The 16,552-nt window shown below is 33.0% G+C and overlaps 1 protein-coding gene across 1 annotated transcript in view; it reads left to right on the top strand.

The window, feature by feature from the left end:
* pip (heparan sulfate 2-O-sulfotransferase pipe) overlaps positions 1-16,552 on the top strand; it is a 145,393-nt gene that overhangs the window by 30,382 nt on the left and 98,459 nt on the right. Inside the window, exon 2 of the mRNA XM_012290947.2 lies at positions 12,108-12,256. Within this exon, the coding sequence (XP_012146337.1) occupies positions 12,108-12,256 (149 nt within the window). The remainder of the gene's footprint in view (positions 1-12,107; positions 12,257-16,552) is intronic.

Genomic DNA, 16,552 nt, shown 5'->3' on the forward strand with positions numbered 1-16,552 from the left:
AATTTATCTTCATTTTTGCCAATTTATATCATGAAAATCTCAATAAATCTTCTTTGAAAGCCTTATATGTATACTATTCTTTTTCCTCAGACTATTATATCTCAAGAGTGTTCAACTAATTATTCTCTATATTAAAATCTAAAGAAGTTTTGGATTTTCTTGTGAAAACCGTCATTTTTTCAATTTTTTCGCAATTCAAAATTTGTTTCATATTCAACGTTTAAATTTATTGAAATCAGTTGAGAAATATGTTAAAACAATTTTCAAAGATTATTTATAATTTTTTTCTAGTTAAAATAATAAGTAGTTCTTTAGTAAGAGACATTTTTAGTGGCTACAGTATTAATCTTTTAGGCATGACACACGACTGGCATATTACATTAACGAATTTAGATGATCGTTATTAGTAAGCATACTTCACTTTACTTGTATGTAATTGTTTTAATAATACGTTTTATTCTCTTGTGATTTTATTTTATATATAGATGCAGCCTATTCTTAATCTCAACGTATTCTCAGCTTATTCTCAACCTCATAGGCACGACGCGTCACTATAATCGCTTTCGTGGTTACCATCTCTCTGTACAGTGGCTTTCGCGAATGTCGTAGATTACATAGCGCCACCACAATGGTTCACTCTACTGACTCCCTCACCATTTCAATCGAATGATCGTTTTCATGTGTTTCGATTCGCACTTTTTTGCCTTCACCACGTTTTATAAGAGTATTAACGAATCCCACAAAAGTGCATTACATGTAAATAAAAGGTAACGCCAAGTTTAGGCACCATGGGAGCACCTCTTTGCACTAATACACGATATTGGAAACATTTGGAAATTACATATTTTGTGGATTTTCGAAAAAAGTAAATTATCAAAGTTAAAGTATATGTATCATATCTTTGGGAAAAATTATAATTTAATCATCAAAAACTTGATTCCAATGTACTCGCGTAGAGAATAGCATTGTCACACATTGTAGTGCTGTTTACGCGTAATTTGCATCGAACTCTGCTGTACAGAGAAGTAACGTCATATGAAGTTCTGCTGTGCCTAAGAGATTAATGTAACCCAATTTTTTTATTGAAGCAATCGATTCTTTTTATTTTCGTGCGTATAAATGTACTAACTCAATGTCATTGAAATACTTCACGAGATACTTGACATTTTTAGAATATCATTTGAATCTGTTGCAGAAACATAATTTATTACAATAAGTGTCTCAATGTTGCACCATTGTACTTTAATCATTATCTCAGGCGATTTTTTTATATTTTTCATCATAACCATGTTTTAGTTCATTTGCGTTGAACGTCGTTATTAGGAGTTTTAAAACATAACTGTTTACTAACTCGTATGATTAATTGAAAATCTGATTTCCCTAAAGAATTTGTGATACTTAGGAAAGAAGTCTCTCTAACTGACTTTTAGTTGATCAATTCAAAAATGGCTTCAGAGGTTAAACGTCCCTCTGTGTCAAGAATTATTCAGATGAACTGTGACCATTAAGTGTTAAAATAAGTTTTAGATTTCTTGATACTAAAATTTGCATTTACTCTTCTCGATACTATATTTTTCCTGTCCGAACAAAAAATACATTTCCTTCCTTGAGTGAAAATAACATCATTCCAACCTTGAAACATTTCAGTAAATTCTCCGGCAAAATGTGGTCTTTTTCCAATTAATGAGAATTAATAGTCTTTTTTTGTTATTTGACCAGCAATAATAAAATGAACCCAGAAAAACAACATAATTATGAATATAACGGTAGATGTACATGATCATAATTAAATGCATGATCTTTTGTTTGTGTCATTTCCTGTCGCCCTAATTAACGTATACGTATATTCTAGGAGCTTTGCGTTAAATAGCCTGTGCATCGTATAACGAAGTATTAAAGCATTAAATTAGCTAGATTTCTTACTGCTGTCGAGTCTGCTTCTCATAATATATTCCGGAACTCATTAAAAACAAGTAAATGTCATGTCAGTTGCGAGGTTGCATAATATATATGAACCCTGCGTATAGTTTGGATCAGGTTTGGCTGTTCTAGAGAACAATGTGGCATTTACGTGGGAAAAGATCTCGCAATTCTTTTTTCAAGGATGTGAGAATTTGGAAAATCTACGAATTTGACGCCATAGAAATTTGGGAATTTATGAAATTTGGTGGAGGGGTTAGGAATTTGCATAGTTTGAAATTTTGGAGTATAGAACTTTGCTTATATGAGATTGCAACTTGAGGTGATAGATGTTTTGTGATTTTGGGATTTGAGGATTTTAGGAAATTCAGGGGTCTGCGGTTTTGGTATCTAGATATCTTTCTTTGGGGATCTAAGAATTTTAGAATGGAGAAATACGGAGATGTAGCCATTTGATGATCTTGGAACTTGGAAATTGTAAAATTTGGGAATTTTGGAATTTGGGGATCTAGGAATATGATATTCTAGAAATTCAAGGAATTAGGAATTTAGGGATCTAGGAATTCGGGGATCTATGGATTCGGGGAACTAGGGATAAACAAATTAAGGATTCAGGGAACTAGGAATTTGAAAAATTACCGATTCGGGGATGAGAAATTGGAGGATCTAGGAATTCGGGTCTCTAAGAATGTGGGAATGTAGAAATTAGGGGATCTAGAGATTCGGGGAACTGGAGATTTACGGATCCAGAAGTCTGGTATTTTAGGGTCTTGAAATTCTAAGGATTCAAGGGTCAATTCAATGATTTAGGGATACGGGGAACTGGGGATTTGGGCATTCAAGGATTTCAAGGGTTTCAAGGATGGAAGGATTTGGAAATCTATTAATTTGATGATCTTGGAATTGAGTAATTTAATGACCATTTATTATAAAATTAGAACTATAAAAATAACTAAATAGTGGCTATGAAGTAAATTTGCTTATGTCATCAATCTTGCTAGAAAATAACATATAAATAAGAAATTTAAAACCTGTCATTCTTATGGTTTCCATAAATTTAGTGTTGAAGCAAAGATCAAGCTTGATCTAACATTGTATCCTATGACAGTTATGAGCAGGGTAAGGCGTTCAAACTGTATAGTCTACCAATGATACCTAAGTCTATAGCTAGATTCCTTGCTTCTTCTGTTTTCTAAGATTACTCTAACTGAAGAATGCACCTGAATATTTCTTTATCTTGATTATCTAAGAACTAGATATTTTTAGAACAGAATTCGTAATTTTACCACACTGTGAAAGGGTTAATATATTGTATATTGTATATTGCCGTTATGCAATCGGCACGCAATATAATAAATACTATGACAATTTTTGCCTTGAAAGTTTTCTTTACAAAAGATTGAAATGTAAAATACACATTGAAACCAGCAAATTCGTAGCAGTGATATTCTCCGTTAGATAATGCAAAAATTATTCGTGAAAGAGAAAATAGAAACTAAAGAGCTCTCGATAACTTTCAAACTCGAAAGTGACAACACATTGCGATTAGTATAATAGGTTCAGTTAGCACTAAAAGGATTAGCAAAGCATGTGCAAACTTGAATATATTTGCGATGGGTGAATAAATACATTAGGTGTTTAATATATATTTAAATCTTACTTGGTTTGGTTTTAAAAGATTTAAAACTTGTCTTGATGAATGTGTTGGATGTAACAGGTATTGCACAATTTTTCATTCTTCCTTGAAATTGTATATACATTGACATTCATTCATGATGCCAACATAATAGAGATAAAAATGTTTCACGTTTGCCAACTGAATATATATTTTATTGATTTTAACAATGGAAGAATTTTGTGGATCATATATGTGGGTTCTTGAATAAAAAGAGAGTGTATGTGACTCAAGCGCCATCTTTGTAAAGAGGAAAATCAGTAAGTTAAACTAAACTAAACTAATATTGTACGTGAATCAAGTGATCAAGTGAATCAATCCTCGAAATTTGTTGAATATTAATTTCAGGGACCTGGAAATTCGGGAGTTTAAGGATTTGGAGATTTAGGAATTCGGGGATTTAGGGATTCGAAGATTTAGGAGTTCGAGGGTTTATGGATTCGGAAATTTAGGGAGTCGGAAATTTAGAAATTTCGGGTTCTAAAAATTCGGGAATTTAAGGAGTCGGAGATTCAGAGGTTCGGGGGTTTATGGATTCGGAGATTTAGAAAGTTGGGGACCTAAAACTTCGGGGATTTAGCGATTTAGGAATCTCGAAATTCAAGGATTTATGAATCCAGAGATCTAGAAATTCGGGGATTTAAAGGTTCAGACGTATCGGGATACGAAGATTTAGAAATATGGAGATGCAGAATTTTGGAGATCTACTGATTCGGGAATCTAGAAATTCAGGAGACTAATAATAATTTGAGAATCTTGGAATGTCGAAATGTAGGTATATTATTATATTATGTGTGTATATTATATCTACAAATTTAATGGTTTAGGAGTTTTAGAATGTAGGTATTTTGTGCCCCCAAATTTGAGGATCTAGGAGCTCTACAATCTAGAGATATGAAGTATCCTTCGTTTTACATTTTCGTAACAAAACCTTCCTAACGCTTATAACAAAAACTTCAATTCAATTTTCAATTCATATTCTACATCTCCAAATCTAAGTGAATAACTAAAGATATTTTCGAACGAATGTACTATTTTTGTATTAGAATCATTAGAGACAGATCTGGTACTGTACATGGTTGTAAAAGTCATCTTAACCTCAAATTCACATGTATTTTTGCGATAAAAGATGACGTCAAAACAAACAGGTTATTCAAGAAGCCAAACTTCAAAAATTGGCTGTGAAATTTCACTAATAATATTCTAATTTAGAGAACACCTTTTTAATATTTCAATTCTTACAAAAAATAAATCCGATTATTGATATTTTATCTCCTTTAGAAATAAAACACGCGAAGTTCATGAATATCTTATTCTCTTGTTGAATCTTGTTGACGACATTTATTTTTAACTCTACAAAACGAGTACACAGGGTAATTTTAAAATAAAATAAAGCAAATCATTCTGATTGATGTGATTGTTTTACTATTAAATCTCCTAGACGCTTATTTTTAACAGTCTCCCATTTCTATTTGTAACCAGCCAACAATGTGTTAAGAAAATTACGAATACACATATCGTACATGCATGCATGCCTCTTTATCTGTGCACATGATCTTTACCTAGATGTTTTAAGCTCCTTGAGCTAGATGTATGCTTGTTTGATTACTGTGAAGTAGTACATCACGTAAAGTGACTTGTTAATTAGCAACATACCCGAGGATTCTTTTTTAAGAGTTACTCAGCATTTTGTAAAAAAACTTGCTAAAGGTTTCAGTTAACTTTGAACAGATTTGTTAAAAGTCTTTCAAAGTTATTTAATATTTCTATAACATTATATATTATATTTTATAGTATTAATTATATATATTTTCAAAATGTGAAATTTGTTTGTTTTTCTGTAAAAAGAAGTAATATTTTTTTTATTTTCAATAATCAATTATCAGACATCCTTCAATAAATACATTGGTTTTTGACGATATTCAGTTTTATTTAAATAACCACTCCACAGTTCAATAACTATTTAAATTTCCCGCTCGTACAACCAATATGCAGGACATCAAAGGTACCCGCAGTGTCTCCTCTTGCTATACCCACTCTTCGATTCACAGATCGAACGGTTTGACCCTGAGACCTCTTTAGCGGACACGTGTGCACCATTGTAATTCTCGTGAAATTCGAACGGGCGATTAGGAAGATGCGGGTCCACTATGAGAAATACAGTAAAGACTGGATAACTGCGACAAACGATGGACTGGATAACTGCAACGTTACTATCCCCACCACTTAGGGGGATCCCCCTTGAATTTTGACACTTGACGAGCGAGCAGCGTATGTAATGTAATCCGAACCGGCGTATCGATGTGACAAGACTAATGCAACAGTAAAACTTTTTTATTTTTTGGTTTTACTAAATATTACTTTTACCAATGTAATTGTGAAATTCTCCTGATCAAAATAAGACCAAACACGGCATAATTTGAACAACATTTGTTTATGTAGTAATATTGTTTGTTTTTTCGAGTGTATGGAGGCGTGATTTTGTATGGAACCAAAAGACTATTACTCGTCAGACTTCTCTAAAAATTTAATTTTAAACAGCCTCACTCGTTCGCTCTCTGTCCTTTCCTACGTTTAGCGGTCGCCGCGAGTCGAATGTAAACAAAGAATCGACACCTCGACTCGATAACTGCAACGCTTGTTCCCGATTTTGTTGCAGTTATCAAGTCGAGGTGTCGATTCCTTGTTTACATTTGGCTCGCGTCGACCGCTAAACGTAGGAAAGGACAGAGAGCGAACGAGAGAGGCTATTTAAAAGTTAAGAATCGACACCTCGACTCGATAACTGCAACAAAATCGGGAACAAGCGTTGCAGTTATCGAGTCGAGGTGTCGATTCTTTGTTTACATTTGGCTCGCGTCGACCGCTAAATGTAGGAAAGGACAGAGAGCGAATTAAAAATTAAATTTTTAGTAAAGTCGGGTGCATAATGGTCTTTTGGTTCCATATAAAATCGCACCTCAATACACTCGAAAAAACAAACAATATTGCTACATAAACAAATGTTGTTCAAATTATGCCGTGTTTGGTCTTATTTTGATCAGGAGAATCTCACAATTACATTGGTAAAAGTAATATTTAGCAAAACCAAAAAATAAAAAAATTTTACTGTTGCATTAGTGTTGTCACATCGATACGTCTCTGCCGATTGTTTTCTTTCCTCGGACCTCTCTCTCTTTCAGTCTCTGTCCTTTTCTACGTTCGGCGCTCGGCTCGAGCCAAATGTAAACACAAAATCGACACCTCGACTCTATAACTGCAACGCTTGGGTCCCGATTTTGTTGCAGTTATCCAGTCTTTACTGTAATCGGACTCCTAGATACGCTCATTATACACGATAGATGGTACTTCGTTCTTGTGCTACGTGCTGCGGCGTACACAAACGCGTTCCTACGAGCTTACGGTTCCTCCGTCCATGTGTCGTTGACACTGCGTCTCGCGACCGATACCGTTCGTTTCTTGTTTTCTTTTATCTGAACACACGAGTTCATTTCTCTCGCGCGATTGTATGATTCGCCTGAACATCGAAACGGTTTCTTCAGATACGTATCCAACAACGGAACGAGGATCTCCATTTTTATTGTTAGCTCTCCTAGAACGGGAATAGACATCTACGTAATCTGGGTGATGTGATGTGTGCTGTAATTGAAATCGAGGCAGATATGATCACAATTCGCTCGGTTTAGGGTCAGTTAACTCCCAAAAAGGTAATTTTGCTGCAGAGAGTTATGTCTAGTTAGTTCTATGACTCTCTCACAAAATCAATCTCCAAAAATTTTTAAACTATTCATTTTTTCATAATAACATTTTTGTAGTTGAAACTTTGTGAATCTGCTATTACTTTAAACAGTGAATTTTGGGAAGTAACATTGACTAACCCTCGATTTAATTTTCGACGCTGACTTAAATATTAAACTCTAAGATTTCAATTATAGCTAAATAATTTCTCTACTGGATAAAATTACTTTATTATCCATTCTGCTTTATGGTTACTGATATTAAGTATCACACAAAATAATCGTGAATGAACGATGTAAAGCCAGCTTCAAACGTGCGTTTCGCATCAACCTTATTACCTCAGCAATCTACTTCGTTTACACATTCAGTTTTTTATTGCAATTCACGTGTGTGATCTCCATTTTCATGTCATAATATACATTATGAAAATAGCCGCAGATGTTATGAAAAAGTTTAATACAATCTCCAGATTAATAAACACATCATTAGTGTTTTTACTTCGTGTAAGCTCGTCTTATTCAATGACTTTGAATTATTATCCAACTCGAGATGATTTTTCGTTTAACGGTCGTTTTCAATCAGTCGCTTTTAAGTCTTATTCCGAGGCCGGACTACGAATTTGAGATGTGGAGCACAATTTTGCATTTCCGTGGTAATGACTGTCCTTTCACGGTCGACGGGGAACACTTGTTCACGTTGAAACCAGGTCGCATGTGAAGCATCTTCGTGAATAGGATGATCAATTACGAGACAGATGACTTTGCCATGCCCTGTTTCTTCTGGCGCTGACAACCCACATGACAGCTAGCTCGTGACACATTCATTTTGAAAAACAGACAACTACGAGTTTCCCTAATATTTTCTCGTCACGATTCTATTTGTTTTCTAGATGGAATTTTTGGACGAGATGGATAGTTTCATTTCCAGGCCTTTCGTTGACGAATGACATACCGGGTTATGTAGTATTCACCACTGTCTTTACCACAGGGTTACTCCCAGTTTTTACCACTAAACGTTATTGCATTCGTAAAAGTAAAAGAAGAATGTTATATCAATATTGATATATGCTCAATATAATTAATCTTTATTTAATACAATTAAGCTTTAATACAATTAAACATAAATATTATGCAATATAATTCAACATTAATATCTGCTTAAGGTAACCATTGAGTTGATCTTTGCTAGTTACATTTTTGATTGAACGTCATGAGAAATTATTCTTAACACAAAACAGTACTTGTTCCCTAATTGCTAACATCATCGACGAATGTTGAATGACTATCGTTAAATAGGAAAACAGCAAATGATGACAAGCATTATTTTGTACAAAGAAACTTCTATGTTTTGCCTAATTTCAGGTAATCATGTATCACGGTGGAGCTAGAAGCTTATAGTGCATGTTTTAAACGCATATTGGATATTTATCATATTTACTGTATATTTCATCTCTGATTTTGTAAAATAAAATAAATGGAGTTTATCTGATTCACAAACTTTTATATCTGAATGTTTAATAGTCTGCAATCTTTAACACTCCTATCTGAAATCGACACTTTCACTACCACTTCAAATTCGTTAAAAATTCTAAGATTTAGTAGTTTTGCTTCCGACATACATAATCGAATATTTTTATAATATTCAGCTCTTTATACTGCAAATACTTTCAAATATTTTAAGATAAACATAAATGTCGATATGTGCTCAATTAAACTTCATTTGATATAATTAATCCTAAATATTGATATACGCTCAATACAATTAAACTTTATTTAATATAATTCAACATAAATATTATGCAATATAATTTAACTATAATATATGCTCATCACATATGAGCGCAGTCTGAAACATTGTGGAGCGCCATCTCTAAAACCATAATAAAATCATATGACGTAGTACACTTTCAAATTTCATTTATTACATTACGGAAAGTTTAAAGTCTATCTGTCAATTCATTCTTTGGTTACAAGTTATTCAAAGCTTGTCAGTGTATTTTTAAAAGTGAAAGAAGTTAAGCATCATTCTGTGAATGAATTCTTTATACAAAAGAAGCAACCAATTGAAATTCATACTAAAACAGTAAATATGTTACTGTAATGTGCTCCTCCAAAACAGTGATTTCTAAGTGGACAGATGTATTCAAACATGACCGTACAAGCATTCAATAGGATCCCCGTAAGCGGCCCAGAAGTGCAACAAAGTTATATATCATCCAAAGAATTCATGATGTGGTAATGAAAGACGGGTGAATAAAGTTGCATGAAATATTTGAAACCATATACATTTCAAAAGAATGTGTAGGTAATATTTTACATCGAAAATTAAAAATGAGAAAGCTATGCGCTAGGTAGGTGTTGCATTTACTGCAGTCTCCGGCCATCAAATAAGAACCACGAACGAAAATTTCACTTTTATGGCTGTAACATTATGTCATATATGGATAATTGTCTTAGGTCATGCAAAATTATTACTAAATACGTTGACTTGTACCATTTTCAAAATAAACATTTTTCAAATACCAAGTTTAAGTTAATCAGCCAAATTTCCATCTCCAAAATATTAGGCATTTTGAATTATTTTTACTACAGATTGCTTAAGTTCCACATTATTATTGATTTTTTTTTAAAAACTTGCTTCACTTTCAAAATAAATGGCTCATATAGTACGTGTTTTATATTACACAGATATTATTTGTTATATTACATAATTTAATACCTAACATTATATCATTATATTATGTATTAGAATTTAACTTACACAGTATTAATTTTTATATAAAAGGTAAGAAAAAGATAGTAGATAAAAGTGGAAAGTACCTTAACGATAATGTGTTGCGTAAGAATTACAAATTTTCATTCCATGAAGTAATAAAGATGTTACTTACTTTTATCAAAAGAAGTAAGATTTGCAAGACCTTAATTAAAACCATGAGTTGGTAAAACCTTTCTTAAATTAGCTTATAGGCCTTCATTAAAGTTTGCACAATGATTCTCGTAATTATCCATTTTGCATATATGTAGATACAACCATTACACCGATTTCGAGTTTTTCTACTTTTCAAGATTATGACTAACCAGTTTGTTAAGAGCATTTAATGAATCCATTGAATTTCTAACGAAATTACGTGCTCTTCATTTTTTCTTCCCCCTTCATTCTTAAACTGAAACCGTAACGTCATAAATTTTGTGCTTACTAACTAACTTACAGTTGGTATAGTCCTTTTTCTATGTGCGCACGCTTAATTGTATTTAAAAAATGTTAGGTACAGAAATACTTTAAGTATTTGAATTATAATTTATTCGTATTTTGTTCTTATCAATTGGTACAATTTTATATTGAAAATTTGGAAGTGATTCCTAGATTTCAAGATTCCTAGATTTCTAGATTTCAAGACTTCTAGATTTCAAGATTTCTAGATTTCAAGATTTCAAGATTTCAAGATTTCAAGATTTCAAGATTTCAAGATTTCAAGATTTCAAGATTTCAAGATTTCAAGATTTCAAGATTTCAAGATTTCAAGATTTCAAGATTTCAAGATTTCAAGATTTCAAGATTTCAAGATTTCAAGATTTCAAGATTTCTAGATTTCAAGACTTCTAGATTTCAAGATTTCAAGATTTCAAGATTTCAAGATTTCAAGATTTCAAGATTTCAAGATTCTTAGATTCCCAGATTTTTAGATTCCCAGATTCTTAGATTCCCAGATTCTTAGATTCCCAGATTCTTAGATTCCCAGATTCTTAGATTCCCAGATTCTTAGATTCCCAGATTCTTAGATTCTTAGATTCCCAGATTCCCAGATTCCCAGATTCCTAAATTCTTAGATTCCCAGATTCCCAGATTCCCAGATTCCCAGATTCTTAGATTCCCATTCCCATTCTGAATTTCCAGATTCTTATGTTCTTAGATATTTCTTATTTCTAAATTTCTATATTTCTGGATTTTTAAATTTCTAAATTTCTAGATTTTTAGATTTCAATTTTCGTAAATTTTTAAGTTTGCAAATTCCTCAATTCCAAAATTCGTAAAATTCTAAAATCTCACATTTCTAAATTCCTTGATTCCTAGATTTTTATATTTCTGCATTTCTCTAAATTTATAAAATCCCAAATTTCCACAATTCTACAGATTTAAATAAAAAAATTTTGAATGTTAGAAATTTTAGAAATTCTATATTTGTAAGTCTCTAAATTTAGAACTGTGATCTCTCTAACTAGATTTCTAATTTTCTAGTTTTCTAAATTTCTAAATATTTATATTTCTAAATATTTTAACTTTTAAATAATTTGCTACATTTCTAAATTTCTGAATATCTATATTTCTAAACATTTTCATTTTTAAATGTCTAATTTCCTACATTTCTAAATTTCTAAATTACAATGCTATTGTAATTTCTATTACCTCATCATGCACACTCGATACCTACCGGTGCTCGTAAGAACTATTGCGGGCATTTAACACTAAACCTACCGGCGTATAGTGTATACTTAATTTGAAATTAAAAATGAAGTTAAAAAATAAATAAGCAAATGACGCATCATAAAATAGAACATACATTTATCCTTTATCTTGATGAAAATCAATGCGGATTTCAAGAAATGTACTTTAACAAAATGTGTACCTTGTAATCAGAAACTTGTGGAGCGGTCATTTGACCGGTTTGATAGTTGTAGTGTTAAACTGCCCAACACTATACTAAAAGTTACATACACATTACATGATATAAAAATGATGTCTTTCAATCTAAATTCTTTTTCCATTTATTTTTCAGAACCATCGAATTGGTCGCTCTTGTAGCAATTTCCAGCACTCTCTTCCTCTTCCTTCACACAAGAGAGCTGCACTCGCGTCTACGAAAAATGGAAGTTCGTCTACAACCCGGAGAAGACGAGATGCTATCGGCAAATCAGCTCTCATCCGGTAAGTTTTCCATTTTTTCCCTCCTGTACAGATTTTTAATACCGATCAAACGAACAGGAAATCTTTCCTGATGCTCAGAGCGGAAGGAATGTATGAAAAAACGTAGAATGTTAGTTATTTTCATAAATTATTGCTTATCAAGTAATTTTATTCCAGTTATTCAAACTGTGTTGCAAATACTGTTACACATGAAGGCATTTCTATTTGTGATTATGTTCTATTTGTGTAATCTCAATTGCCTCATAAAGGAAGCTATTTGCACCGAAGTTACTGCAGAAGTGGAAGCTATAAAATGTAAATTGAAATGTTTATGTTGTATTGCTTTAGTATTATAAATACATTTTATTGTACAGTTATTTCTTTCATGTGATTTGTAAACAATTTTAATGTTTATGCTTATAATTACTATAATTGCTACATATACATATTTTCATCTAACTTATATTTGCTTAGTTTTTAATTTTTTTTCTTTCTGAAAAATAATCTCGTAAATTGTAGACCTCGCTGGGATTTTTTCGAAATACTACCTATGTTTGTTTATCATTTTGTAGTTTTCTTAAAACTTTGTATGTAGAAGATTAATTTTCTTTTTACAAATAGACTATATTAATAAAGTTTGGCGGTAAAAAATTAGAACACAGTATGTTAAAGCCAGGGAACGAGGCGAACAGATAATTCTGTTGCAAATATTTCAAAAGAATAAGAGATCCATTAATTTATTAACCTTGTGAAGCACACGATTTTAAAGAAGATAAAAAGCCAAGTTACACAGAATTTTTTCTTTAATATAAACATATGGGAAACACGTTCATTTCAATTATTTAACATAAAAACGTAAACTATTCAAGGTAATTAAAATACATCTCTCCATGCATAAAAGGCTAAGCAAGCGGTGAGATAGTTTTTAACCTAATCTTAAAAAATTGAAAATTGTTACTCAGAGTCAGGTTCTCAGCAACATATGTCAAAGTCAAAGTCACCAGCGTGCTCCTCGTATACAGGCTCTCTCTAAAGTCCGACCTCATCCTCATATTTCGAAAACTGCTTTAAATACAGAAAAATGTTTCAGACAAAAGTTGTAGGATATCAAGGGTACATAAAATGTTTGCAACAATTTGCCCTTGAATGGTCGTTTCAATGTCACGTAAACATCTTCAGTTTCTTAAATAGAACCCCCCATTTTTTATTGCATATTCTTGTAGCCCTCATTTGGGCGCCTTCGAAACACTACCTATGTTTTTTCTGCAAGTTATTCCCAAGATATGAAGCTTCAAAGGTGACACATAAGAGGCGTAAGGTCGTGCAACCTTCACACGGTATACCTTGGATAATGTGAATGCCGACATATCAACTTTGAAGCTTCATATCTTGGGAATGACTTGCAGAAAAAATAAACATTGGTAATATTGTAAAAACGTTTCGAGGGTTATAAGAATACGCAATAAAAAATGGGGGTTATATTTAAGAAACTGAAGATGTTCACATGATCTTCAAACGACCATCCAAGGTTAAATTGCTGTTACCATCTTATGACCCTCTTAACATCCTACAATTTTGTCTGATATATTTTTCCACATTTAAAGTTTCCAAAATGTAAAAGTAGGGGCGAACTTTAGAAAGATTCTGTATAATTACTCCAAACGTATTTCTCTTTTATTAGAAAATATCTGATGAAATAGTTGTAGACAAATCGTTTCAAAATACTTGCATATTATGAAAAGAATCATGTAAGGCTATTATTCTTAAGGTGACAGCATCTATTTAGAAATAAATTGAACAATTGAATAAAGCCATTTTTGAAATATAAAGATCGAGTTGGTCCTTAGAGGTCCTGTATAACAGTAGATATAGAAATAGAAAATAAACTAGAAACTAAAATAGAAAAATTTTCGCCAATCGCGCGGAAGGAAATATCTAAATCAGCACAGAAAACAGGAACACAATGAACTGGCACACAGTCACACGCACGCGTGTGGAACAGTGTCCTCCACATCAAGGAGATCAGACTTCCCGGTTGAAGAAGGTCAAGGTGTGAGAGTGAAGGTACAAAGACCGTCGCGGTCGAGAGAAACGTGCATTTCAGGTGTGCGCGATTATACGTACACATAAGCGTATGTGTACCATTAGATGGTTATCGTTCCAGCGCGTAGCATTTCGCATTCGCGAGATACGTAACGGTATCAGGGCCCTCGTTTGTCCGTAACACGCTAATTAGCTGCTCCGGATTCTCTATGTATATCGCTCCGATTTTCTGCTCAACAACTGCTGTTTCCAATTTGTTACCGAGCATTTTGCGATCGGATCGATGAATCGTTCCATTCTTGGAAACTGTAATGGGCGGCAACAAGTTGGAAACAAGCCGTTTAACCTTCGTAGTAGATACCCGCTGTTGAGTCGATTAGCGCTTAATATTTCCTTCTACGTGCTACGTTTGTTGAGACACCTTCAAGAGAATTAATTATATTTTTAAATGTTCACTGCATATTTTTTTTTTAATATGTGAAGGTCTATATAATTGCTCACGATCTTTCTAGACATTTGTAATTCTCAAGCTTTTAAAACTATGACCAGATTGAGGTTGTTTAGAAGTTACAGTCATTTTAGTACCCCCAGTTTCGTAATTTTGAAGACAATGGATAGAAAGGAATTTCGTGTGTTGATTAAACACTGTTTTTTAATCGGAAAAAATACTGTTGAAGCCAAAAAGTGACTTTATAAGCATTATAGGGACTCTGCACCAGGGAAATCAACTATCATTGACTGGTATGTTGAATTTAAACGCGGTCATACAAACGCCGATGATGCTGAACGCTCTGGTTGCCCAAAATCAGCAGTCGTTCCGGAAAACATAAAAAATGTCCACAAAATAGTTTTAAAGGGCCGTAAACTTAAGTTGTGTGAGATAGCTGATGCCTTCAAGATATCAGAAGGTAGTGTCTTCACAATTTTGCATGAAAATTTGGGCATTTGCAAATTGCTTCCAAAGTGGGTGCCGCGTTTGCTGTTTCACGAAGGCAATGCGCCGTGTCACAAGTCGATGAACACGATGGTTCAATTGAATGAATTACGTTTTGAATTGTTTCCCCACACACCGTGCTCCCCAGATTTGGACCCCAGCGACTACTGGCTCTTTGCAGATATGAAAAAAATGCTCCAGGGAAAGAAATTTGGCTCAAATGAAGAAGTGATTGAGGAAACTGAAGCTTATTTTGGGGGCAAAGACAAATCGTTTAATATAAAGGGAATTGAAAACTTAGAGGTGCGTTGGAATCAATGTATCATACTGGAAGGAATGTATATTGATGATTAAAGTGGAATTTCTAAAAAAAAATTTGTTTTTCTTAGTTAGACCGGAGACTTATTGAGTGACGTGTTATTTACAGGAGAATACCACGTTACTGATCGTGAATGATGAATAATTCAGTTTTCTAATATCTGTATCACATTTAAACCACTCTTACATGACAGAACGTATGTTGATACGAACACCGGCATATGTTAAATAGAGCCTTTGCCCCACTCAGAAGTTTCTTTTCCTAACTTACAAAATTGATTATTACCAAACATTTAAAATCTTGAAAAACATTCTCCAGATGTTTTTTTTACATCTGTGTTGATTTTTATCGACATAAAGAACCAATGTGTATTATTTGTACTTCATCGTTTATTTATTTTATTTTTAATTTCAAACTATGTATATCAGTATTATTATTTTAAAAAAAGGAGTAAGTTTAAAGGTTAAAGGTTAATCTGTCGTGCAGGTACCAGTCTCATATTCCCCACATACTTACCGTAATGTTATTGTATACTGTTATTACTCATGAAACGCTATTTCATACGATTATTCGAAAAAATGATGATAAGCCGTTCTTACGAGCTGATGCGAGAGTGAGATAAAAATCAATTATAGTAGCTTAAGGCTCAAGGGTGAGGTAGCTTACGGAACAAGATTCGCCAAATTACTTCTGGTTATAAATATTGATACTGAGTTGCTCTGTGGAACAAGATCAAAGATTTCCAGCAATCCCATTTTCTGAAGAAAAACCGTGTAATTTGTATAATTAGAAACATTCCACGTAGGCGTAAGAAAGTGCGTAGCTCGTAAAGAATGTTGGAAAACGAAAGTGTAGGGCAGGGCGATGATGAATTGTTTTACATATTTCTATTGGGAGTACTGTGTATTTAAGACAATACGACTTGCTAATGAATACAGCTGGGTACGTAATTTATTCTCGTATTTGAATTGTTGAAATCTGAATTTTTTGATGCGGAAAATGATAATTGGGAGGGTTGGAA

This window comes from Megachile rotundata, chromosome 3, assembly GCF_050947335.1.
Source record: "Megachile rotundata isolate GNS110a chromosome 3, iyMegRotu1, whole genome shotgun sequence".
Classification (NCBI taxonomy): Eukaryota; Metazoa; Arthropoda; class Insecta; order Hymenoptera; family Megachilidae; genus Megachile; species Megachile rotundata.